We start from the raw sequence: 26,468 nt of genomic DNA on the forward strand, positions 1-26,468 counted from the left end.
GGATAATGTGCTTTAATTGGTGAAGGGTTTCTGATCCCAGTTTATCATGCAGAAGGCAAGAGCAAGCCAGGGACAGGTCCTGGTGAAAGGAAGCTAAAATGGTGCCTTTGATACAGGGGAAGGGGATACGCAAGGGGCTTAGGTGAGACCTCCTTACAGCTAGTGGCACCTGGTCAGCAGGGCTGTAGAGTTGAGGCCATCCCCTTAGCAGCAATGGAACTTTGTCACACACACACCCTCTGAGTCTTGGTGAGAAACTAGTCCCAGGGCCCCTTGTTGTCTCTGCCACCCCCATTCATGATGTCATGGAAACTTCTGTGCTGCTGGGCTCCTGAACCAAGCAGCCTGCCCTGGGCTGGATGAGGCCGCCAAAACTCTAAAAGGGTTGTGATAGGGACTGGAGCCAACAAGTAGCTGTGGGAACGTGGTGGCGCAGACCCTTCACTCAGGGAGTCCTGTGGGCTAGAAACACCAGACAGCTAGGATGTGGCCAGAGACTGCCCAACGCACTGTCTGTGTGGGGCAGAGGAAGGAAGCAGATGAAGGAAGGAACAGGTAGGTAGGAAGGCGAGATCCCAGGCAAGTCAGGACAACTCCCATGCCTTGCCCAGGAGCCTTAAGAAGTCCAGGCACCTGTTGAGTGAAAGAGGATATATTTATTGGCTGAGCAAGAAGGGAAGTTACAGTTGGTAATGGATGCTTCTAGAAGCCACCAGTCTCAGGTTCACTTGTTCCGAGCCCAGTTTCCTCCAAGGCGGCTGTACTGAGCATCATCTCGATCTCGGAGGGGCTAAGAGAGGAGAAGAGCAAACAAACGGTCAGGAGGCAGGGTTAGGACACTTCGAGGAAGGCCCCAGCAGGCCCCGACGATGAGAGCTCCTGCCTGACCTCTCCAGTCACACCCAGCGATGAACTCCCCAATAGGACCCTTCCCACGTGCAAACAGCATTCAGTGTCAGCCCCTCTATCCCCACTCACCCTCCCTTCATTCCTGCCTCCTTCCCCTCAAGGCTTACCTGATAGACCTGGTCATTCCTCAACAGAGCTTGTGTGTCAGCAGCTAGAAGAACCAGAGAGAGACATCAATGGCCTAGCAGATGAGACAGTAAGATCCACCCTCCCACGCCCTCAGAAGTCTGCATGAGTGATATGAACACACAAGTTCTTTCAACAGTCAAAGTTCTAGGAGTCTTTAGGAGATTGCAAGAGTAACTCCCAGCTGAGACTAAACCTACCACCAGCCCCATTCCTTAACTGGTGCATAAGCTCACTGGTACACACACACACACACACACACACACACACACACACGCTCTGCTCTTCCACTAACCCCCAGACAGCCTTCCAGTCTCATGTCCAGCAAAGCAGAAGACTCCCAAAGCGAGGAGCAGAGTGGCAATGACATCAGTGACAATGATGCCAGCCACGGTGGCTGGATCCAGCTCCACACAGCTCTGGCACACTGTGGGGGAAGGGAGGAGAGAGGAGAGGTTGAGAGACTTTAAGATCAGGGAACCATCTCTGCCTCCTAGGCAACCCTTAGATCTCTCATGCCAAAACCCAAACTTCAATAAGACCCGGGAGAAAGACCTGGTGATAGGCTTGCCACACCTTCCTCCACCCTGCATCCTAAGGAATCCCGGGGAAGAGCCAGGAAGTAATCTCAGCTTTGTGGAAACTTGAACAAGGTGGTGGGCCAAACCTCTCACCCAACCAAGGCTGCAGTAACATGACCCCTACTGCTCTGTCTTGCTGAGTTAAGTTCTCTCTTCCACTTTGAAGGTCCCCAAATCTGACTTGTACCATTACAATAGTGACCTCACTTTGTTTAGAGAACAGATGGGTTCACCATATCCCTCTCTAGCCAGAAAGTTCTCACATCCAGAAGCCCTATCCATTCCAACCCAAAGGGTTCAGGAAGCACATACTTCGATAATGAATTTGCACGGTAGATTCTTTGTCCTTGTATATATCTGTCCCATTACACCTATACATTCCTCGTGGGTCCAGGATGCGTTTTCCCAGGTCCAGTCTTGTATTGTCTGAGAGCAGTGTTCCCACCGTTCCCTCTACCCATGTGATGCTGGTATTGCAATTCACAAACACTCTGTCCTCAAGTTCCTCTACAGGTATCTTGAAGGGGCTCACTAAAGGGGAAAAAATATCACAATTGGAGATAACTCTTTGGTCTGCACCAAGCCCTTTGTTCTGCAGAAGCTCATACTTAACAGAGACCATTTTCCTGGTCCAGGACAGTTTATGGTTTCCATCAAGAGAGACAGAAGTCACAAGAAAAAGCCTTCAGAAAGTTCCCCACCAACTGCAGGGGTCAAGGGGGACACGTGGATGCCATTCAAGCAGAGGACAGGTCTTGGGGCCTTGGTGCAAAAGAGGACCCCTCAGAGCAGGGTTGACCCAAGCACCTTCCTGGAAATGAATCCAGACCGCTGATGAGGAGTAGGGGGAGTACAGACCACTGAAGCACCCAGAAGATATGGAAAGACAGAAGAACATTCCTCGGTTGGAAATGTCTGCATTTTTTCTTCAAGGAGACATCTAATTCTACTTCCCAGCCATCTACAACACTCCCACTTCAGCTTCTTATCCTCATCCTTCCTCATTGCCCCTGCTCCCCTGACAACCAAGAAAGCAGGGCTCTCATTACTGAAGCCTTTCCCAGGGCCAGGGATGGCTGTGGGTGGAGACCAGCTGGTTTACCAGCCCCTGAATTATCAGCCAAGTGGTCCAGAAGGAGACCAGGGCAAATCCCATGTACAGTTTTCCACCCTTGGTTAGAAGGAGGAGAACAGGGAAAAAAATTTATTGAATCCATCCCTAGAGCTCCTCACAAGTCAAGTCTTGTGGGAGACTTTTAGGGCTGGAGGTGAGTGCAGCAGCATTCCAGATGCAGTGAGTTCCTTTGACAGCCTGAGCACATCTCCACAGGCCACAGAGGCACTACAGTCTATGCCTCCAAACACAGGGAAAAGTGGAGTCTACATTCATTCATCCTGGGCTTCACACTCAGTCACAAATTTGGATACAAGAGCATCTTCTAGAAAACCCTGAAATAGCTGTTGCTCACACTTCTGAAGCAGGTTGGAAGTATATGCGTGTATACTCAGGGAGACACATGCACATCAAATGCTTCACATCCTACAGTCGCGTCCTCTTCAGGGATCTGTCTCCAGTGGAAATCCTGAGTGTCCTAGTGCAGCCGACTATTAGGTGACCATTGGACCCAGTTTGCTTAGCGTTGAAGGGGTTCCTGGGACATAGGACTTTCCATTTTAAAACTGAAATTGGCAAACTGAGATGAGTTAAAATCCTCCCATGTAACAATCCCTCAAATCTTCCCTCCCTCCTGCTCAACCTAAAGTTAACTTCTCTTAAAGCATTCACATGAATGCTAGGACATGCCTCCAGGGGTGACATAATCATGGCCAAACAAACAAGAGTCCTGATTCCAGAGGCCATCAGCCCTAAAAGGAGTAGTGCAGGAAGCTGTGCTCCCATGGCTGGTCCCAGATTCAGGTACATACATATTGAGCTATTTTCTACAGATCTCTGGCCTAAGGCTTTCTGAGAGACATTCTAGGCCCACATGCACTCGTGGCTGGAATCAGTCAAAGCCAAGAGTCTGTTTCCCAGACTCTATGCTACATCCTGCCCCTGCCCTCCTGACACCCCTGGGGTGCCTGGTGAATTGAAGCTAGCACCGAGAAGCACTTTTTTTTTTTTGTGAGATAAGGTCTCGCAGGGTCCCCCAGGTTGGAGGGCAGTGGCATGATCACAGCTCACTGAAGCCTTGAAATCCCAGGCTCAAGTGACCCTCCTGCCTCAGCCTCTCAAGTAGCTGAGACTACAGTTGTGCACCACCACGCCTGGCTAATTCTTCTGTTTTTTTGTAAAGATAGAGTCTCATCATGTTGCTCAGACTGGTCTCAAACTCCTGGCCTCAAAGGATCCTCCCACTTCAGCCTCCCAAAGCTCTGGGATTACTGGTGTGAGCCACTGTGCCTGGCAAGTAACACTTTCAAGTCAGCCTCACTCGCATCAGTAATGTCCCTCTCAGGTCCCTTCCCCCACCCACCTGGAGTAGCCTTACCTTGGGAGAGAAGGGTAGCCAGTACCAGGCCAGACAGAAACGTGCTATGTTCCATCTCCCAGCGGAACTCATCCAGTAGATAAAGCCAGGTCACCGAACTATCAGCCTGGGTGAGAGCTGCCCTCCCCTAGCTGACTCACACATACCGGAAAGAGGAGAGTGGGGGAGGAACTAGAAGATGTCTGCTTCTCTGCTTTCTGCCGTTGATGGTGGGAAATTGTCAGGGTGGGGGTGGGCTAGGGGTAGGGTAGGAAGGAAGCGGTGTAAATTGCTCTATCTCTGAGCAGGGAGCCGGCAGAGAATATGGAAAAGGTGGCCTGAACTTTAGCGTCCCTGTTGACAATGCAACCACATTTACGCACAACCTAAAAACTGCCACATCTCGAAGCCCCTTGAGAGAAGCCATCGGCCCCATAGCGCAAGCTGTAGCAGCTAGATTTCTCATGGAGGCTGATCTTTCTCAGGACCCTTCACTAGGTAGCCAGGGACACCAGATCTAGCAGCCTCTTTTCAGTGCGAGGTTGGGCTTTAGAGACCCCAGCCAGAGATTTGAATCCTGGGTCCGATACCGCCTACCTGTGGGGCCTGGGCCAGCCTTAAAATTTTCAGAGTCTTATTCCGTTAGTACCATTATAAGGATTCAAACAAGATGTTTGCATGGTGCCTCACACATCATATGTGCTCAATAAAGGGTAGTTATTAATAATAATATAATTGACTGACAGGCAATATTGAGCCTCCCAGTGAGACAAATGGACCTTTTTCCCCTGTGGCCTACGAGGATCTGAAACTCTTCACACTGCTGCAGTTAGACTGTCACTTACCTGGGGACAGAGTCGTGCCTGTCTTGCTCACCGCTGTATCTTGTGCCTGGCATATAACGGGAGCTCTGCACATTTTTGTTGGTTCACTGACTGACTGGCTGAGGGAGACAGGGGCCTGAGATCCTGGACATTCAGTCCGGGCTCTGGCCCCTGAAAATGCGCTGGCCTGTCCTCAGAATTGTTCCACCTATTCCCTTCCAGGCGCCTCTTTCATGATCTCAAAAGAATAGTGAAGCCAGGTGCCATGTCTCACGCCTGTAATCCCAACACTTTGGGAGGCTGAGGCAGGCGGATCACAAGGTCAGGAGCTCGAGACCAGCCTGACCAACAAGGTGAAACCCTGTCTCTACTAAAAATACAAAAATTAGCCAGGCTTGGTGGCACGCACCTGTAATCTCAGCTACTCAGGCGGCTGAGGCAGGCGAATCGCTTGAACCCAGGAGGCAAAGGTTGCAGTGAGCTGAGATAACGCCACTGCACTCCAGCCTGGGCAACAAAGTGAGACTCTGTCTCAAAAAAGAAAAAGAAAAAAAGTGAAAAAATTTCCTGAATGAAGGCCTGGACTGAGGTGGCTTTCCATTCGGAGGTCCAGCCCCAAGCAGCTGAGAGTCCCTCCTAAATTCATTACCTATAGCAACAACAACTAGCAACGAGTAACAACTGGCTACAATCCTAACAACTAATGACAGGGACATTTATCTCCCTCATGAAGAAATGGTCCCAGGACCATCTCCCAACCAGCATCCATTGCGGTTCCCTGTGCAAGATGAGTCTCTGAGTGGGAATCCAGCATTCTCTCCCTCTCCTTCCCCACCACCTCCACTCTCCTTAACGGAAAAACAAAAGGCATCTGCACCTGCAGCCCTGCTGAGGCCCCTGCTGCCCACACTTGCAGCAGAGGGTGGAGGCTCTGGGTTCTTGCCTTCTCTCAAGGGCCCCAGCCCCAACAGTGATGGGTGGAGCCAGTCTAGCTGCTGCACAGGCTGGCTGGCTGCTAACGGCTGCTCCGCGCTTTTGCCAGAGGACAGAGACTGACATGGAACAGAGGAAGGGCCTGGCTGTCCTCATACTGGCTATCATTCTTCTTCAAGGTAAGGGCCTACTAGGGGTCTGGCAGCCTGGGAAAGGGCTCAAGGGAATAGCCCATCACTGGTGAGACAGGAATATTGGGATCCCTAACCTTCAGCCTACCTCTGCTGTCACCTTAGAGTTCAAAGAAGAGCAAAATGGAGCCTCTTAATTGTTCTCTGCTAGAGAGAAACAGTGTCCCATGGAGGAGAAGGAATCCTTGTCTCTGAAAAATGCAAACAGAGTACGTAACTGGCTGAAGAGAGGACCCTGTTACCGCCATCTTAGATTTGAATGCAGCCCAAAAGGGCATAGGCCAAGAAAGTAAAAGGAAAAAGTATATATTCCCTGCTTCAGAGCTGGGGGCTAGCAGTCGACCTATGAAATGTCCATTCACTCAGTTGGGCAGTTGGCCAATTGGTCAGCAAAGATGGGTGAGACCCTAATACGTGATACACCATGAGGAAATAAAAATGAATAAAACACTTATGCTCTACAGAACTCATAGTCTCATTGGAGAGATTAGTTTTCATGGTGCCAGACTGAGTGTACGGTACAGTATGGGTGCCTGCATGAATACTCCATTGAAATATCCAATAGGAAGTGGATGAACTGGGTTGATGCCTGGAGTCTGGACATACTGGGAAAGTTAAAACCATGGAATTTGCTGAAGTCACATAATTACTATGTGAGGAAGAGGGGGCTGAAGATGGAACAGTGAGGGCACCAATTTTAAGAGGCAGTTAGAGAAAAAAAAAGAAAACATTCCAGGAAAGAGATAAAAGGAGAATCAAAGAGCTGAAATAATCAAATGTATGCACTACCTTGGAAACCAAGGGAGTAGAGAGCTTCTAGAAGGAGAGAATTACCAAGAGTATAAAATGTTAAAGAGAGCCCACTAATATAAGAATATATTTAAAAGGTTAAGTCTGTGGGATGTGGCAGAATATGCATCATGGGTGATTTAGCACAGTTTCAGCGGGGTATTGTGGGTGGAAGCCAAGTGAAAATTGGTAGAAGGTGAAGGTCAGGTGATGAGGTCAGCAAGTGTAGACTATTCTTTAAAGAAATTTGGATGAGGAGGGAGAAAAGACTGGGTGGTAGGTAGAGGAGGAAGTAGAGTCTAAGAATAAATGTTTTTGAGGGTGAGAGAAACTTGAGCACATTTCTAGGCTAAAGGAGAAGATGATGAGTAGAGCAAGGTCCTGGAGTTGATGGTGGAAGGACAGAGTCAAGAGTGGGGTCAAGAGCACAAAGAGGAAAGCAACGTTACCCTCTAAGACTGGGAGAAAGGAAGTGCAAACGGCGCTGGCCACAGATAGGTTTATAAAGGGAAAGGAAGCTAAAGTAGAAAGTACAATAACAGCTTCCGTGTTCTAAAAAATCCAGTGGGAGGCAATGCCACCTGCTCAAACTGCGCTGGGTGATGACCGGTTGGGAGACTTGAAGAGGACAGTGAGAGTTTAGAATAGAATTATTTCTGAGAGAAATGGGAGGAAAAGTCAGCTAAAGACAACACAGGTTGAAGAGCAACTCTCAAGCCTGGGTGAGGTGGCTGCATATCATGGAAAGAGCATTGAGTTGAGCAGTAGAAAACCCGAGCTCTGGATCCAGCTTGGACACCAATGAGCTATGTGTACTTGAACAACTCCTCCACTGTCTGGGAGTTCTCATGCCAGCCAACCTAGAAATGTGGCAGGGACGGGCATGGTGGCTCACGCCTGTAATCCCAGCACTTTGGGAGGTTGAGGCAGGTGGATCACCTGAGGTCAGAAGTTCGAGACCATCCTGGTCAACGTGGTGAAACCCCATCTCTACTAAAAATATTTTAAAAATTAGCGGGGCATGGTGGCGGATGCCTGTAATCCCAGCTACTCAGGAGGCTGAGGCAGGAGAATTGCTTGAACTCAGGAGATGGAGGTTGCAGTGAGCCAACACGGTGCCACTGCACTCCAGCCTGGGTGACAGAGTGAGACTCCGTCTCAAAAAAACAAAATAAAACAAAACAAAAAAGAAATGTGGCTATATGACCTCTTAAGTCCTAAAAGGAAACCTCACTCAGATATGCAACATTAAAAGATATCAATCGGCCAGGCACAGTGGCTCATGGCTATAATCCCAACACTTTGGGAGGCTAGGGAGGGAGGATCATTTGAGCCCAGGAGTTCAAGACCAACCTGGGCAAAATAGGGATACCCTGTGTCTACAAAAACTACAAAAATTAGCCAGGCATGTTGGCATGCACTGATGCCAGCTATTTGGGAGACTGAAGTGGGAGGATTGCTTGAGCCCAGGAGCTCAAGGCTGCAGTGAGCCATGATCACACCACTGCACTTCAGCCTGAGTGACAGAACAAGAAAAAAAAAAAAAAAAGATGTCTCAAAAAAAAAAAAACTATGTCAATGATCAGTGCAATCTCCTTCCCTGAATCCAATTTAGAATGAGGGGTCTCTGTCTTCTCTCAGTCTTCTGTCCGGGTGGTCAGGAGAAGAACTAGTTAGAAACCTCTTTAACTGTTTGTCTTGCCTTTTCTCCCATTTGCTCATTTATTCATTTGCACATTCATTCAAAAAATAAAGTTCCTACCATGTTCCAGGCACTGCACTGGATACTGTTCAAAAATAATCCCACCCTGCATGAGGTTCTAAGGTTCACTTCTTTTATTTCGATTATACTTTGACTCATGACCGCCTCTCCCTATCACACACACTCCACCTCTAGCCACACTACCTCTCTTGTCCTTTTCCAAAGCTGCATCTTATTCAGCTATTCTTTCTACTCAGAATGCCTTTCTCTATCTGGTATATTCCTGCTTACTCTTCAAGGCCCAGACAAATGTCATTTCCTCTATTAAGCTTTCCCTGACCCTCACCCTTGGACAAAATTAATAGCTTCTACCCTTTTTTCATATGCAGTCTTATAAGCACTAAAAGATAATGTATACATTCTGTTAAATTAATTGCATATATGTTTTAATTTTTTCACTTCATTATAAACTTTGGAAGCAGCAGTTGATTCTTCATATCAGCACTCTTTTCTTTCATAATATCTATTTTAGGTCATAATAGTGCTCGTTAAATGTTTGGATTAAATCTAATTGAATTGAATTAAAGTGCCAGATCTCTGTAGTATGTCTACCATGCAACTCTACTACCCTAAGGTTTTGTTTGTCTGTTTGTTTGTTTGTTTGTTTTTTGAGACAGCTTTAACACCTAGGCTGGAGTGCAGTGGTGCAATCTCGGCTCACTGCAACCTCCACCTCCCAGGCTCAACCGTTTCTCCCACTTCAGCCTCCTGAGTAGCTGGGACTACAGGTGCATACCACCACGCCCAGCTAATTTTTTTGTATTTTTTGTAGAGACAGGGTTTCGCCATGTTGTCCAGGGTGGTGTCTAACTCCTGGGCTCAAGCAATCTGCCCACCTCAGCGTCCCAAAGTGCTGGGATTACAGGTGTGAGCCACTGCTGCCAGTCAACTCTGAGTTTTGAGACAGATTTGAGGACTAATTGAAAAGCTAACTTCCCTGGGACATCCAGGGTTTTTACAAGAAAAGGATCACCAAGGCTGAATATTTTATAAAGAACTCAGCCTAAAGGCTTTGGATAGTGCACACCCACTCCTTGCCAGGGCATTAGCTGCTCAAGAAGCAGAGTGTTCTGGACTGGATAGGCAATATCCTTACTTACATATACTACAATACAATTCTGATGCTAACCCCCCAAATTACTGTCAGACCCTACAGGTTAAGAGTATGGTTCCCAACCAGATTGCCCTCACTTTAAATGCCAGCTACAAGTTCAGGGTACCCCAGACCACTCACACTTCTGACAAACTGCCTACAATCTTAAGGATTCCCATGACCCTCCTCATTGATAATTTGCTAGAATAACTCACAGAACTTAAGAAAGTCCTGTACTTCCTATTTCAGTTTTATTAAAAAATAAAATAAAATCAGAACCAGCTAAATGAAAAGGGCAAGGTCTAGGAGGGTCCCGAACACAGAGCCTCCGTGCCCTCTCCCCGTGGAATTAGAACACATCGCCCCCAGCACTCTCCCACACTCTGCCAGCACATTGATGGGTTCACCAACCAGGAAGCTCCACCAAGTTTTTATTGAGGTATCTTTACATAGGCATGATTGATTGAATCATTGGCCACTTGACTGATCTCAATCTCTAGGATCCCTTCCTGGGGCTGATATCACTAGTTTCAAAGCTGCAATCCTCTTACCATATGGTTGGTCTTAACCAGCACCATCCTGAGTCATTGCCATGCATAAACTCAGGTATGGTCTAAGGGTCCACCACAGCTAACAAAGCCACTCTTGTCACTCATGAAATTCCAAGGGTTAGAAACACCCTCCCAGGATACCAGGACAAAGATGAGACAAATTATTTATTATCACCTTGAATTCAATTGGGTGATTTAGTCTACAATCCAGATAACTAAGTATAGATACTACCATTTTCATGGATTTGGATCTTTCTTCATCTTGGCCTCAAATAACCATGAAAATACTTCAGGGCATCTGAACAACTCCATGCCCAGCTAATACTCTATCTCTCTTCTGTCTTTACAGGTACTTTGGCCCAGTCAATCAAAGGTAGGAGAAATGGCTTCTTTCTATATTCAGACTCAGAATATTGATGGAAATTTGGCTTCCTACAGCAGTAGTCCTACAGGAGCGAACAGTGTAGAATGAATGAAAGGATGGGGATAGATAGATGATGTCTCTATTGTCAACCAAATCAGTGACCTGACATAACCTGTTCTGGGCAGCTTGCCTGTAGCTAAGCATTTAACTGGTCTCTTACAGGAGAAACAGGACCCTAGTAGCTAGGGGACACATCTCAAACTCTGACCCATGAACCAGCAGGTATTGGCATCACCTGGGATCCTGACCTTAGTCTCTGTCAATCCTTCTCTTTAGTTCATCCATTCTACCCAAAGTGATCTCATCATCTGGTATGCTGTTAGCGGTTTCTTACCTGCATAGTATCTTCCAAATAACATGCCCCAAAATCCCAAAGTTTTACCCCTACTAATTACAGCAATGTCTCTTTTATTCTTCATCCCCTGACGCAGATATTGGCGTCACCCAAGAGCATGTTAGTAATGCAGAATCTCCCCTCCCCAGAGCTACTAAATAGCACCTGAAATTTTAATAAGATCTCCATGTGATTCATGTGCACATCAAAGTTTGAGAAACACTACTCTAATGATCTCCTGGCATGCAGAAGCAGGGAGAATTTCAGAGGCAAGACCCTTACTAGAACCATGGCTTTTCTCATTTCAGGAAACCACTTGGTTAAGGTGTATGACTATCCAGAAGATGGTTCAGTACTTCTGACTTGTGATGCAAAAGCCAGTAATATCACATGGTTTAAAGACGGGAAGATGATAGACTTCCTATCTGCAAATAAAAAAAAATGGAATCTGGGAAGTAATACCAAGGACCCTCGAGGGATGTATCAGTGTAAAGGATCACAGGACAAGTCAAAACCACTCCAAGTGTATTACAGAAGTATGTAATCCCCTTTGGTCTGTTTGTTGTGAAATTAATCAGTATTTGCTGTTCTGGTGAGCTTTTTATCTGGGGTGAAAGTGGAAATAGATCCTCAACAGCGATATCATCTCCGGTTCTCTTAATTTCAGCTTGCCTCTTTTAAAATACTATAAGATACTTCCCTCACCCTGTTGAAAAAGTACAGCCAGTCCTGTAAAACTTTGTTTACCTTTGGGTGGGGTCCATGGATTCGAGCAATTCAGCACTGACTTGAATGAAGGGGTTGGGGAGACAGGGGCGATCATAAGGTGAGCAGCAGTGAGGACTGGAGCACAGTGGAGCATGAAGAGCATCTAGTCTTCCTTCTGCTCCAGGTACTTCCTGGTAGTTAGACTACATGGGCTTCCCCAGGAATCCTGGGGGACTAAGGAACATCAAGATGCATTGAGTTTTGGCGCAAGGATCTTCCCTTGCCCTGCCACCTACAGAGGAAAAGCCTGCTGCCCTCCACAGGGACATTATTGCAGATAGGCAGGAGAAAACGAACCAGGAAAAACAACTTCCGCAACCTGAAGGTTTGTCTCTCCTTTTCCCTACAGTGTGTCAGAACTGCATTGAACTAAATGCAGCCACCATATCTGGCTTTCTCTTTGCTGAAATCATCAGCATTTTCTTCCTTGCTGTTGGGGTCTACTTCATTGCTGGACAGGATGGAGTTCGCCAGTCAAGAGGTAAAAGAATGCTCTTAGATGAGAGATGGGACCACCTGAGACCCTCAGCTTTCCTCCTACCATTACGTACCCAATATAAGAGACTAAGTTGGTGCCTCTTGCTAATGTGCATAGTTGGCTGAGGCTGTATTTCTCTGAGACAGGAGAAAAGGATACTTGATGTTATCACAGCATGTTCACCTGTCTCAAGATACAACTCCCTCTGATTTATCCTCTGTGAAAAAAAAAAAAAAAAAAAAAAAAAAAACCGGGCGCAGTGGCTCACATCTGTAATCACAACACTTTGGGAGGCCGAGGCAGGCAGATCACGAGGTCAGAAGATCGAGACCATCCTGGCTAACACGGTGAAACCCCGTCTTTACTAAAAATACAAAAAAATCAGCCAGGCATGGTGGCATGTGCCTGTAGTCCCAGCTACTCTGGAGGCTGAGGCAGGAGAATGGCATGAACCCGGGAGGCAGAGCTTGCATGAGCCGAGATCGTGCCACTGCACTCCAGCCTGGGCGACAGAGCAAGACTCCGTCTCAAAAAAAAAACAAATCTATTTTAAGTAAACCCTTACATACAGAAAAGTGAATCACATGCATACAGCTCAAAAAAAATTCACAGAGCAAATACACCCATGCAGCCAGCACATAATTTAAGAAAGACAATATTACCAATGCCATTGAAGCCCCTCCTGTGGTCACTTCCAGCCACTACCCATCCTCAAGAGTCAGCATTGTCCTGACTTCTAACAACAAGGATTAACTTTGCTTGTTTTTGTTCTTTATGTAAATGGACTCATATACTAAGTATTCTTGTGAGTAGCTTCTTTCACTCAACAACATGCTTATGTGCTTTATCCATACTCTTGTGTGTATATAAAACTCTTATTGTTATTTACTATTCCATTTTGTGAATATAACCCAATTTATTATGCATTCTACCTTGTGTGGATTCTGTTTCTTTTTTGTGCAGCTTCAGACAAGCAGACTCTGTTGCCCAATGACCAGCTCTACCAGGTAAGGGGATGAAGAATAAAAGAGACATTGCTGTAATTAGTGGGGGTAAATCTTTGGGATTGAGGGGCATGCTATTTGGAAGATACTATGCAGGTAAGAAACTGCTAACAGCATACCAGATGATGAGATCACTTTGGGTAGAATAGACGAACTAAAGAGAAGCATTGACAGAGACTGAGGTCAGGATCTAGTGAGCACAAGTTGAAGAACACGCTGAGAGAGACACATGAAGAAACTCTCGACAGGCCGAGCACTCACTAGAGACAGGCCATGGCTCACGCCTGTAATCCCAGCACTTTGGGAAGCCAAAACAGGTGAATCACCTGAGGTCAGGAATTCGAGACAAGCCTGGCCAACATGATGAAACTCTGTCTCTACTAAAAATACAAAAAAAATTAACCAGGCCTGGTGGTGCACGCCTGTAGTCCCAGCTACTCAGGAGGCTGAGGCAGGAGGACCACTTGAACCCAGGAGGTCGAGGTTGCAGTGAGCTATGATTGTGCCACTGCACTCCAGCCTGGGCAACAGAGCAAGACTCCATCTCAAAAAAAAAAAAGAGAGAGAAAAAGAAAAAAGACAGAGCCTCCATCTCCTTGTCCTCTTTCCATCCTCAGGACCATGAAGTACCCACTCCAAACTCTCACATATAAAAAACATTCAATACACATGCATCAAATTAATTAATAGAGGATGGAAAAAATGACTTATGACTGTGCTGTCCTTTCCAGCCCCTCAAGGATCGAGAAGATGACCAGTACAGCCACATTCAAGGAAACCAACTGAGGAGGAATTGAACTCAGGACTCAGAGTAGGTGGGTTCTTCAATGCCAATTCTAATAAAGGATGCTTGCATCAACTGCCCTCCCAATTGCTTCTAAGTCTAGCTCCCTTCCCTAGGCGGCTATAAAGATCAGACTCTGGGGATCAGGGATTGGGAGGTGGTTTGGGGTACTCTTTTCTAAAAATTCTGGGGCAATACTGATTGTCTTGGCCTAGGAAAATATGAACTTTATGTATCTGTAAATCCTGTCAGAGCAGGGCCTCAAGCCATAGAGATGCTGAATATTAATCTTAACCTACATTAGAATTTCTCATTATCTATACCATTAACATTTTGGGCTAATTATTTGTGATGAGGGGCTAGCCTGTGCCTTGTAGGAGTTATGGAAGCATCCCTGGCCTCTCTCCAGCAGATGCTGGTAGATTGTCCAGTGTGACAATCAAAAAAGTGTCCAGACATTACCAAATGTGTCCAAACATCACCTCCAGGGCAAAATCACCCTTAGTTAAGAACCACTAACCTATATTAACCTTCCAATCAATAAATCAATCAGTCAGAAGTTATGATTTAATTAATCTATCTGAAGTTTCTATCAGGAAGACAGGGTTGAAAGCATTATTTAGTTTTTTTGAACAAATTGCAATTTTTCATTTTTCAGTCCAGGTGTTCTCCTTCTATTCAGTTCCCAGAATCAAAGCATTGCATTTTGGAAAGCTCCTAGCAGAGAGACTTTCAGCCCTAAATCTAGACTCAAGGTTCCCAGAGGTGACAAATGGAGAAGAAAGGCCATCAGAGCAAATTTGGGGTTTTCTCAAATAAAATAAAAATAAAAACAAATATAGTGTTTCAGAAGCGCCACCTATTGGGGAAAATTGTAAAGGAAAAATGAAAAGATCAAATAACCCCCTCGATTTGAATATAATTTTTTGTGTTGTAATTTTTATTTCATTTTTGTATAGGTCATAATTCACACGGCTCAAATATTCAGTGAAAGATCTCCCTCCACCGCCATCCCCTGCTACCCAGCGACCCAGTTGCCCTCTTCAGAGACAAATTAGTTTCTCTCTTTTTTTTTTTTTTTTTTTGAGACAGTCTTGCTCTGTCGCCCAGGCTGAAGTGCAGTGGCACTAGCTCGGCTCACTGCAGCCTCTGCCTCCTGGGTTCAAGCGATTCTCCTGCCTCAGCCTCCTGGGCAGCTGGGATTACAGGCACACACTACCACACCTGGCTAATTTTTGTATTTTTAGTAGAGACAGGGTTTCGCCCTGTTGGCCAAGCTGGTCTCGAACTCCTGACCTCAAGTGATCCGCCAGCCTTGGCCTCCCAAAGTGCTGGGGTTACAGGTGTGAGCCACCATGCCCGGTCTTAAAACTAGTTTCTTATATATCTCTCTGGAGGTATTCTAGGCGTATATGAGCACATTCTCAAGTATATATTATCCTCTCTTCCCCCATCTTTTAGACAAATGGTATCAAACTATACATCTTGTGAGATTATTGCATACCATTATATGAAGAATTCCTTTTTAATGCAGCCATATTGTACAAATAGACTATGATTTCTTTAACCTGTTATCTAGCAGTGGATATTTAAGTTGGTTCCAATCTTTTGCTCTTACAACAATTCTGCAATGACTAACATTGTATAAATATCATTTTTAAAAATAATTGCATTGAAGCATAATTTACATGCCATAAAAATCCACCCATCTTAACTGATTTCACCTGTTCTCAGAAATTTTTAGTAAATTTAACTAATTGTACAGCCATTACCATAATCCAGCTTTAGGACATTTTCTTTTCCTTTTTTTTTTTTTTTTTTTGAGGTGGAGTCTTGCTCTGTGGCCCAGGCTGGAATGCAGTGGTGCAATCTCAGCTCACTGCAACCTCCACCTCCTGGGTTCAAGCGATTCTCTTGCCTCAGCCTCCCGAGTAGCTGAGACTACAGGCACGTGCCACCACGCTCAGCTCATTTTTTGTGTATTTAGTATTTGTGTATTTAGTAGAGACAGGGTTTCACCATGTTGGCCAGGCTGGTCTCGAATTCCTGACCTCAGGTGATCCACCCGCCTTGACCTCCCAAAGTGCTGGGATTACAGGTGTGAGCCACCGCGCCGGGCCCATAACTGTATTTTAATATAGCCATTCTATGGGTTTAATATGGTATTTTATTATGGCCTTAATTTGCATTTCCCTAGAGACTAACCATGCTGAGTGTCCTGTCATGTGTTTATTAACCATTCATATATTTTTAGTGAAATATCTATTCAAATCTTTTGCCCATTTTTAAGTTGACTTATTTGTTTGTCTTCTTACTATTGGGTTGCGTATGTTTTTGATATAGGTCCTTTATCAGATATATGATTTGGAAATATTTTCTACCAATCTGTGGTTTGTTTTTCTTAATGGTGTTTTTTGAAGTGCAAAAGGTTTGAATTTTGAAGTACATTTTATTGATTTTTTTCTTCTATATATTGTACTTTTGGTATCATGTCTAATAAATCTTTACCAAACCCACAGTTACAAAGATTTTCTCCTGTCTTCTTTTTATACTTTTTACAGTTTTATGGTTTTAGCTCTAACAATAAATGTGATTTTGAACATACATAAGACTATTTGTAACAAACACAAATAAACTGAATTGTTGGGCACTTGTATTTGCATTTGTAATTTTATTAACTATTGCCAAATTTCACTTTATAGCAGTTGTAAACACACACACACAAGTGTGTGTGTGTATATATATATATATATGACAGGGTCTTGCTGTGTTGCTCAGGCTGGAGTGCAGTGGCACAACATTGGCTCACTGCAGCCTCGACTGCCCAGGCTCAAGCAATCCTCCCACCTCAGCCTCCTGAGTAGCTGAGATTTCAGGTGTGTGCCACAATATCCAGCTAATTGTTTAATTTTTTTTTATATAGAGACAGGGTCTCACTATGTTGCCCAGGCCAGTCTCAAACTCTTGGGGTCAAGTGATCCTCCCATCTCGTCCTCCGAAAGTGCTGGGATTACAGGTGTGAGCTACTGTGCCCAGCCAGGTTGTACCAATATATACTACCAATAACAACAAACAAAAGTGCCTGTTACTCCATACATGTTCCAACAGTGTATTTTTAAACTTTTGAATCATGCCAACCTGAATGGCTTCTCACTATAATTTTAGTTTACATTTTTCTTATTAAAAATTGGAGGCTGGGCATGGTGGCTCACACCTGTAATCCCAGCACTTCGGGAGGCCAAGGCAGGTGGATCACCTGAGGCCAGTAGTTCGAGACCAGCCCAGCCAACATGGCAAAACCCTGTCTCTACTAAAAATACAAAAAATTAGCTGGGTGTGGTGGTGGGTGCCTGTAAACCCAGCTATTCAGGTGGCTGAGGCAGGAGAATTGCTTGAACCTGGGAGGTGGAGGCTGCAGTGAGCTAAGATTGCACCATTGCACTCTAGCCTGGACAACAAGAGTGAAACTCCGTCTCAAAAAAAAAAAAAAAAACTGGAGTAAACCATTTGTTTTTCCTTCTCATGATATGTAAGTTCACATCTTTGGTCTTTTTCTTATTGACTTACACTAACCCCTTACATATTTGGGAAACTAGGTCTTTTGTGATATTAGTTACAAGTCTTTTTCCAACTTTATGTGTTCTATAACTACGCTTAAAAAAACACATTGGTTAGTTTTTCATGCATACTTTACAATTATTTGCATGTAGTATAAGTCACTGGTCTCTTATGGCCTCTAGGTTATGTTTCATATTTAGAAAGTCTTCCTCCACTTTAAAATTATCCTTTTTTAAAAGTTCCCCTATGAATTCCTCTAGCATTTTTATGGTTTTATTTTGTGCATTTATATCTTTGACCCATCTTGAATTGATTTTAGCATCAGATCTAATGTAGTAACCAACTTTAAATACAGATAGTTACCCAGTTATTCCAGAAATATTATTGAATGATTCATTTTGTGTCCATTAATTTTAAATGCTGTTACAACCCCACTCACCAGATTATAAGCTCCAAGAAGGAAAAGACTTATGTTTTTTCACTATGGTATCCTTAGGAGCTAGAACAGTGGTAGGCACAAAAAGATTGCCCAGGGCTTTGTGTGTGTGTGTGGTAAAAGATACATAACCTAAAATTTACCATTTTAACCCTTTTTTTTTTTTCTTTTTGAGACAGTCTCACTCTGTCATCCAGGCACTCTAGTGCAGTGGCACGATCTTGGCTCACTGCAACCTCTGCCTCCCAAGTTCAAGCGATTCTCCTGCCTCAGCCTCCCAAGTAGCTGAGATTACAGGTGCACATCAACATGCTCAGCTAATTTTTGTATTTTTAGTAGAGACAGGGTTTCACCATGTTGACCAGGCTGGTCTCGAACTCCTGACTTCAAGTGATCTGCCCACCTCGGCTTCCTATAGTGCTGGAATTACAGGCATGAGCCACTGCACCCAACCCCATTTTAACTATTTTTAAGTGTACCATTCAATGGCATTAAATATATCCACAATGTGTAGCCATCATCACTACCGATTTCAGAACTTTTTCATCATCCTAAACAGAAAGTTGGTACCCATTAGACAATAACTCCCATTCCTCTCTCCCTCCAATCCCTGGTGACCTCTATTATACTTTCTCTCTCAAGGAATGTGCCTATTCTGGGTACCACATATAAATTGAATCATACACTATTTAGTCCTTTCTGTCTGGCTCCTTTCACTTGGCATAACATTTTCAAGGTTCATCAATGTTTCAGCATGTATCAGAACGTCATTCTTTTTCAAGGCTGAATAAGTCATCTGTAGCTATATACCATGTTTTGTTTATGCATTCATCTGTTGATGAACATTCTGCGTTATTTCTACCTCTTGGTTATTATGAATAATGCTACTGTAAACATAGGCATACAAGTATCTGAGTTCCTGCTTTCAGTTATTTTGAACATCTATATCAAAGCGGAATTGCTTGATCATATGGTTATACTATGTTTTACTTTTTGAGGAATCATCAAACTGTTTTTCCAAAAAGCCTGGACTATTTAACATTGCCATCAGCAACTCATAGGGTTTCAATTTCTCCACATCTGCCAACAATTACTTTCCTTTTTTTTTTATAGTAGCCATCCTAGTAAGTATTAAGTGGTATCTCATGATTTTTATTTTCATTTCCTTAAAGACTAGTGATGTTGAGCACACTTTCATATGCTTATCCACCATTTGTACAGTTGGCCTTCCACATCTGTGGGCTCTGCATCTGTGGATTCAACCAACCATGAATTGGAAATATTCCAAAACAAATTTCATCTGTATTGAACATGTACAGACTTTTTATCATTATTCCCTAAACAATACAACACTATTTAGATTTATGTTGTATTAGGTATTATAAGTGATCTAGAGATGACTTAGTCATCTCTAGGATGACACACGAGGATGTGCATAGCTTATATACAAATACTGCATCGTTTTATATAAGGAACTTGAGCATCCATGGATTTTGGTACCCAAGGGGGTCCTGAAACAAATCCCCCACAGATACCAAGTGGATAGTCATTCTCTTGGAATATATCTTCTTTGGAGAAATGTCTATTCAAGTCCTTTGCCCTTTTTTGAACTGAACTGTTTGGCGGTTTTTCGTTCTTGTAGTTTTTTATATATTCTAGATATTAATCCTTTATCAGATATATGAGTTGCAACTATTTTCTCTCATTCTGTGAATTTTCACTTGCACAGCGCTTAACTCTTGAAAATTATGCTGCTTCTATTATGTATGTGTATCCCAGTCTCTTGCCCTCGTGATTCGCCCGTCTTGGCCTCCCAAAGTGCTGGGATTACAGGCGTGAGCCACCGCACCTGGCCATCTATGTGTATCTCAAAACAACCTTGTAGGATGTATACTGTCTCCACTTTACAGATAAGAAAACTGAAATCCAATCAAAGATAGCACACTCCAAAGATTGCTCCAAAGACAGCACAACAATAAAAACAAACTTTTAGTTGTTATTGCTATTAGTGTTATCCATTTGAATAATAGAGAGTAACAGAAGCTGCTTCAAAAAGGTCTAGGACTGGTGGGAAAATAAGAGAGCAGACCCTCAACAGAGGTTGAGAGTGGAGCCAGGGATCACAGAGTCTTATCTGCCCTCTGTACGCTGGTTTCCAAAACCCGGCCTCATATTCTATACTCCAAAGCTCACTGCCAGGCGGACCAACTCCCGCCCCCACAATCCGATCCCAAGGCCACTTCCTGCCACTTCCGCCCCGCCTCCAGCCCGCCGCTAACAAGACAGCGCATGCGCTGTAGGAGCATTTGCGCGCCGGTCCCCCGGGTGAGCCTGCACACCATGCTTCCGGCGCGGAGATGAACTTCCACATGCCCCGGCGCTTGTTGATGACGTAACTTCCGGTTACTGTGCTGAGTCGGAAGTGGGAACCCTTCGGCCGCTGAGATTCTGTCGTGTCGTCGCTGCTGGCACTTCAGGCTCTGGTAAGACAGGCGATAGCGTCAGGGGACGGGGTCGTTGACTTTACGTTGTGATATTTTCTGCTGGTCCAATGCATCTTCAGGCCTGTTCACTCTTATCTTCTCCAAATTCCTTCTGTGCTTTCCTAACCAGGGACCTTCTCCTTCTTGAACTTCGACCCTGTCTGATTTGGAACCCCTTACAGTGCCCCAGCTTCTGATGTCTCTCTGTACATTTTTGTCCCCATCTTTGCCAAGCCCCTCCTGGAAGAGGCCGGAGCCCTATCATTGCATTATCTTTTGACTTACTTTCTCTAGAACGTGCCCCGGGCGAGTGGATCTCCCTCCTTCCCGCGAATCCCTTATGGAACATGGAAGGATAAAATATAAAGAGTAGATAACAAATAGGCAGATGCCAAGAAGATAAGATTAATCGCGAGTCGTAAGCAAACCAGTTGAATGCATACGTCAGGGTGTTGATATTTCTTATGGCAGGTGACGAGTTCACCACAGATAACTCTTGGAGCACTCTGCTTCATGTTTCCTTGGGTTTAGAAGACACTTCTAAAATTGAGTGACCATGCCTCATGAGCTTATATTTGATGAGCCTTCCCTTTAGGATCAGTTTTATGCCCTGAGAGCAGGCATGTGTTTAGTCTCGCTGTCATTTACTGTTTTGGTCTCACGTGGAAGCCCACCTGCGATAAAATGGGATCCAAGAAGGACTGCTGTCTGCTTTTTGACTTGAGATCCTTCTAGGTTGCAGATAGATGTGTTGATGGAATTTGTTGCCACATTAGCATGGCCTGATAGTGTTAGGTGAAGCATACGACAATGAAAATTGTTTTTTAATTTTTATTTTAAATTGATATTTTAATTTCTATTTTAAGTTGATATATGTATTATTTGCCAGGACACAGACCTCATGGGAGTATGATTTGATAGAGCTTGATTTTGACAATCCCAGTTTTACAAAATGTTCCAGATATTTCTGTTTAAAAACAATACCAAGTCTGATGTTAACACACTTGTGTGTTCATGAGAGCTGACAATGGTCTTAAAGGATTAGTGGTACTATTCATAAACAAAAGCTTGAATCAGGAGGAAGTGACAGAATTTTGTAGGACAGCTATTATAGATATAGATCTTTGCAGCAAGTATATCAGAGTGAAACTTGTTTTCAAGGAGGATATATTTTAAAAGAATCAAATCCAAAAGCTTCTAAGGTTGGTAGCTGTACCATCCCAAAGTGTCTGACAACAGGATAGTGTTGTATCTCTGTATGGCAGTTGAAAATAGGAAAAAAAATACATACTTATACGTGTGTGTGTGTGTATATATATATATATATATATATATATATATATATATATGTATTTTTTTTTTTTTTTTGAGACAGAGTCTGGCTCTGTCACCCAGGCTCTGCTCTGGAGTGCAGTGGCACGATCTCAGCTCGTGGCAACCTCCATCTCCCAGTTTAAAGTGATTCTCCTGCCTCAGCCTCCCAAGTAGTGAGATTACAGCCTGGCTAAGGTGTGGTGGTATGTGCCAGTAATCGCTTTTAGTAGAGACAGGGTTTCACCACATTGGCCAGGCTGGTCTCAAACTCCTGACTTCAAGTGATCTGTCCGCCTTGGCCTCCCAAAGTGCTGGGATTACAGGCGTGACCTACTGCACCCGGCCCTGAAAATAGGAGATTATAAATCCCGAGTGACATTATTGAATATTAAACAAAATATTTAGGTTTCATTTTATCAGACCTTTAGAGTGCGTGATTATCTAGGTACTCTTATTTACTTTGGTAAGTCCATTGAACAAATCTAAACTGGCATCTCCACAAAGGTTCTCATCAAGTGATCAGTCCTTTTTCCTGTAAAATTTTTCTGTAAGTGACTACACAGTTTTAGCCCTTTTTTTATGAAAAAAATTTGTGCACAGATTTGGCGTATGTGTGAAAAAGATGAGCTTAGTGAAAGGTAGGTGAGAACCTTTTTGTTTTTCACAGATAGTAGAGATGACAACAGAGACTTATTTCCATCCACCATTCTACACATGCCAAGATACCAAAGAACCAGCATCTAGCCTGGTAGCTTGACCTTCCATTGCAACCTAAGACAAGTAGTAAAGCCTTTACCTTGAAGTAGGATCATGGGTGATGCTGTTGATTACAAGGAGTTCAGAAAGAACTACATGTAAGATTGAAGCCATTCAATAACTACTTATTTAGAATTTTGTGATTGTGATGTATAATGCCAGACACAGAAGAAAGAATAATCAGATATGAACATGTAATCAAAAGAGCTTACAGCCTAGCAATGTAGAAGATCTGCTTAGAAATACAATGCAGAAAGTTTAAAATCCTAGTAGAAATAGAGGTAAAATGTAGAAAGCTAGTTTCTTTATACAGTGCAACAGTATCGTGTTGAGAAAGAAGGAAGTAATGCAATTTATGGTGATAAATTCTTTTTGTTTCTCTTGATAGTCTTTTTGTTTGTTTGTTTGTTTGAGACAGTTTCCTTCTGTTGCCCAGGCTGGAGTGCAGTGGCACGATCTTGGCTCACTGCAACCTCCGCCTCCCAGGTTCGAGCAATTCTCCTGCCTCAGCCTCCTGAGTAGCTGGGATTACAGGTGCACGCCACCAAACCTGGCTAATTTTTTTGTGTGTTTTAAGTAGAGATGGGGTTTCACCATGTTGGTCAGGCTGGTCTTGGACTCCTGACCTCATGATCCGCCCGCCTTGGCCTCCCAAAGTGCTGGGATCATAAGCATGAGCCACCGTGCCCGGCCTTCTTGATAGTCTTAAGAGCTTCTCTGTCATATGTCCTATATTCCTGGCTTTCAGCTTCCTTTCTGCTTATGTGTTGCAGGTGATGCATGTCCTTTGTAATAATCTGGACACTTTTCAGTTGTGTTTTAAAAAAACATAAAACTGTTTTAGGCATTTAGGGAAATTTTATTGGTTTTTATAACTGAAAAGTCCAGACTTATCTTTCCATCTCTCAAGTCTATTTTCTAGTGTATGTTGGCTTGGTTTTAGGCTAGGCCTTTTCTAAATGGTGTAAAGATGGCAAATCTATCTTACCGGCCTAGCAACTCAAGCAGGAAAAAACTCACTTTTCCGTAGATTCAACTGAAGCCCTGAAGCTGGTATTCATTGACTCTGTTAGGTCTCCCTAGTGTCTTGTGCCCCCTCCTGGATCAATTGCTTTGGCCGGAAAATGCTGTATTCTTTTTAGCCTGGCCAGACTTGTATGTTCATTCCTGGGGCTAGTAGGTGAGGTCAACCCCTTCTGAACTGGTCAGCCTCTTCTGGATTGAGTGGAGTGGATACCCAAAGGAAAAAAATGAATGTGATGTTTTAGAGAGAGAAATAACAAGAGTTCAATATACTTTTTGCATTCCTCTGGAATTTGAGGTATTTTAAGGATGGAAGTAGAATGGTGGTCAGCTAACAATAAGACAATTCTTGGTGTTTTTACATTAACTAGAGGTAATAAACTTATGCAGTAATTACATGGGGAAAATCCCTTTCGTTAATTTCGATACTAAATATGGTATGTTTCCCTTTTTTTGCATTATTAAGCTTGACTGAAATATACATAGCAAAAAATAAAATACAGAAGGCCAGGCGCAGTGACTCATGCCTATAATCCCAGCACTTTGGGAGGCCAAGGTGGGAGGATCACTTGAGGTCAGGCGTTCGAGACCAGCCTGGCCAACATGGTGATACCCTATCTCTACTAAAAATCCAAGTAACAGTTCAATTCCTTGAAGCAGTAAAACTTTGAGCTGCACTGAGAGGAGACTAGACTGCCTGAGTCATTACAGCTAATTAGCCATTAGCTCTTGTGTGGAAAAAATGGCAGAGGAACATGAAGCAAGTGCTGAAGATGCCTCAGAATTGTCAAGAAATGTTATAAATAATCTCTTTCTCTGGTAAATAAGGGTAACTTTTTCGACCACATTGGCTTTTCTTTTTTTTTTTTTGAGACGAAGTCTCGCTCTGTCACCCAGGTTGAAGTTCAGTGGCACAATCTCGGCTCTCTGCAACCTCTGCCTCCCGAGTTCAAGCAATTCTCCTGCCTCAGCCTTCCGCCTCCCAAGTAGCTGGGATTACAGGCACCTGCCACCACGCCTGGCTAATTTTCGTGTTTTAGTAGAGATGGGGTTTCACCATGTTGGCCAGGCTGGTCTTGAACTCCTGACCTCAGGTGATCCACCTGCCTTAGCCTCCCAAGGTGCTGGGATTGCAGGCATGAGCCACTGCACCTAGCCCACATTAGCTTTTGTTAATATGATCCTGTGAGGAGTCTTGCCTCAATAAACTAAAGGTAGACCAAATGTTCTTTTTTTCTTCCTTTATACCCCTACCCCCGCTATTTCTAAGGTCTCTGTCCTTGTAGCAGTTCAAGATCCTTGTGAACAAAACATTCATACCCTTTGTCTCTTCCCACCCTTTTCAGGGTTGTATTTAATATTTCTATGTCATGGCCTTAAAATTTCAGAAAGGGAGAAAGCCTTTCAGGGAGCCCTGCTTATTCTGTTGTGCCACTGAGTTCACTTGGTCTCGAATGAGGAAAAGTAATCAGAAGAGTGTGAATGCAGGCTCAGTCAGCTCTACTAAACACCTTTGAGGTACATATATTTCATATTACACAGTAGACCTGACCGTTGGAATTCGTGTTTCTTCAGTATTATTTTAAGAAATCAGGTAAACAGTGAAGGTTAGATATAGCATGAAGCAAAGACCATTTAATTTTTAGTGGAAGAAATATCAGTATTTTTAAGCCTAGAAATAAATAGATTGCTTAATCTATGTTAAAAACCCACAACATACAGCTGAACTGCTTCCAATCCTGATTTGCCAGAGTCCAAATCTAAGATATGGGCTTTTACTTAATTTATATGTAGCTGAGAAATATCCATCCCCAGCCCTAAGTCATAGAAGTGCCTTGTCCTCGCGCCAGTGAATGAGAACTAGACTGCCAGCTTAATTCTTGGGAAACCCATAATTCTTGTCTTATTATTTTTCAGTGCCACATTGTTATTACAATTAGTAGGTGAGTTCTCTCTTTGACTTCAATAATTCTTTCTACTTAATCTGTTTTCTTAAAGGTATAGCAAATAAAGGCATATCACAGATAAATGCATTCCAGCTGAACATGTTTTAGACTTTTTAGTTTTAGCTATCCCCAAATCAAGCCACCGAGTCCAGCTAGTAGGTTTGTAACCATTTTGCCAAAAATGTCTTGAGTTTGGGGACAGGAATTGGAAAATCTTAACCCAAAGTCTTTTTAAATGTATTGTATTTGAGAAATGGGAAAAGAAACAACCACAGGTATATTACAGCTATTGTGTTATCTGCCCTCTTGTGTCTAATACCTGTCCTTTAAACAGCCCCTCCCACTAGGTCTGGATGGAGGATACCTTAAAGTGAAATGACAGACCAGGAGAATAACAACAACATCTCAAGTAACCCCTTTGCTGCTCTTTTTGGCTCCCTGGCTGATGCCAAACAGTTTGCGGCAATCCAAAAAGAGCAGCTGAAGCAACAATCTGGTAAGTGGGGAAGCCAATAGCAGCAAATAAGATGACCTAGAATGGGGTCTTCCCAAATTAAGTATTCTATGAGTCCTTAATTGCAATTGGAATTTAAGTTTGGAACAAAAGTTGGTTTTTGTTTAGAGCAGAAATTGGGGTTTTTTTGTTTGTTTGCTTTTGTTGTTGGTTTTGTTGAGTCCCTCCCGTCCCCTGCCCTCTCCACTGTACAAAAAGAGACCAGATAACAGGTGGTTCCATAGTAACAGATGCCAGTCGTGATCCCAAAGCTGTCAGGCTGTTTTCTTTAAAAGAAAAAAAAAATCACCTAGTAAAAGCTATTTAAATAAATGTTTCTAACATAGGACACTGAGGTGGTAAGTGTAGATGTAGAAAGCAAGTCATGTGTCGCTACAGAAAGTAGATGTAAAAGGAAGAACTATAAAATCTTTTTG

At 43.6% G+C, this 26,468-nt stretch overlaps 3 protein-coding genes across 12 annotated transcripts in view; 2 read left to right on the forward strand and 1 right to left on the reverse strand.

The window, feature by feature from the left end:
- Window positions 1-636: 636 nt before the first annotated feature.
- Window positions 637-5,844, reverse strand: CD3D (CD3 delta subunit of T-cell receptor complex). 3 transcript variants are annotated; one of them, XM_063636554.1, is made up of 5 exons: window positions 4,933-5,844; window positions 1,929-2,147; window positions 1,331-1,462; window positions 1,017-1,060; window positions 637-790 (listed from the first exon to the last, which is right to left on the reverse strand). In XM_063636554.1, exons 1-5 carry the CDS (start codon window positions 5,003-5,005, stop codon window positions 725-727), a joined length of 534 nt encoding a protein of 177 aa, XP_063492624.1. In that variant the 5' UTR covers window positions 5,006-5,844; the 3' UTR covers window positions 637-724. The 3 variants fall into 3 exon arrangements, with proteins under 3 accessions (XP_063492624.1, XP_055129330.1, XP_055129332.1); XM_055273355.2 differs by lacking the exon at window positions 4,933-5,844 and adding an exon at window positions 4,109-4,317; XM_055273357.2 differs by lacking the exons at window positions 1,331-1,462; window positions 4,933-5,844 and adding an exon at window positions 4,109-4,328.
- On the forward strand, window positions 5,727-16,548 carry CD3G (CD3 gamma subunit of T-cell receptor complex). Of its 4 annotated transcripts, none has more exons than XM_055273351.2 (7): window positions 5,727-6,023; window positions 10,580-10,603; window positions 11,297-11,524; window positions 12,106-12,237; window positions 13,198-13,241; window positions 13,970-14,053; window positions 14,982-16,548. In XM_055273351.2, the coding sequence occupies exons 1-6, from the start codon at window positions 5,885-5,887 to the stop codon at window positions 14,033-14,035; spliced, it is 633 nt and encodes a 210-aa protein (XP_055129326.1). In that variant the 5' UTR covers window positions 5,727-5,884; the 3' UTR covers window positions 14,036-14,053; window positions 14,982-16,548. The 4 variants fall into 4 exon arrangements, with proteins under 4 accessions (XP_055129326.1, XP_055129327.1, XP_055129328.1 ...); XM_055273352.2 differs by having other exon boundaries at window positions 5,799-6,023; window positions 14,681-16,548; XM_055273353.2 differs by having other exon boundaries at window positions 5,807-6,023; window positions 14,686-16,548.
- A 3,853-nt stretch (window positions 16,549-20,401) lies between these two features.
- Window positions 20,402-26,468, forward strand: part of UBE4A (ubiquitination factor E4A) — a 40,379-nt gene continuing 34,312 nt past the window's right edge. For 2 of the 5 annotated variants that reach the window (XM_055273313.1, XM_055273315.1), the window contains exons 1-2: window positions 20,402-20,499; window positions 25,873-26,034. In XM_055273313.1, coding sequence (XP_055129288.1) covers window positions 25,914-26,034 — 121 coding nt within the window. In that variant the 5' untranslated portion in view covers window positions 20,402-20,499; window positions 25,873-25,913. Of the gene's footprint in view, window positions 20,500-22,324; window positions 22,668-24,974; window positions 25,111-25,872; window positions 26,035-26,468 lie in introns of those variants that run through there. The other 3 variants (XM_055273314.2, XM_063636544.1, XM_063636543.1) reach the window with 3 other exon arrangements.

The sequence above is a fragment of the Symphalangus syndactylus genome, chromosome 3 (assembly GCF_028878055.3).
Source record: "Symphalangus syndactylus isolate Jambi chromosome 3, NHGRI_mSymSyn1-v2.1_pri, whole genome shotgun sequence".
NCBI classification, from domain to species: Eukaryota; Metazoa; Chordata; class Mammalia; order Primates; family Hylobatidae; genus Symphalangus; species Symphalangus syndactylus.

Coding starts and splice junctions, on each gene's coding strand:
- CD3D (XM_063636554.1), bottom strand. CDS start 5,005: ATGTGCAGAGCTCCCGTTATATGCCAGGCACAAGATACAGCGGTGAGC. Junction 1,061..1,330: donor GACTGGAAGGCTGTCTGGGG/GTTAGTGGAAGA, acceptor TGGTTCTTCTAG/CTGCTGACACACAAGCTCTG. Junction 791..1,016: donor GGAATGACCAGGTCTATCAG/GTAAGCCTTGAG, acceptor CTCCTCTCTTAG/CCCCTCCGAGATCGAGATGA.
- CD3G (XM_055273351.2), top strand. CDS start 5,885: ATGGGTGGAGCCAGTCTAGCTGCTGCACAGGCTGGCTGGCTGCTAACG. Junction 11,525..12,105: donor ACTCCAAGTGTATTACAGAA/GTATGTAATCCC, acceptor TTTTCCCTACAG/TGTGTCAGAACTGCATTGAA. Junction 13,242..13,969: donor CCAATGACCAGCTCTACCAG/GTAAGGGGATGA, acceptor TGTCCTTTCCAG/CCCCTCAAGGATCGAGAAGA.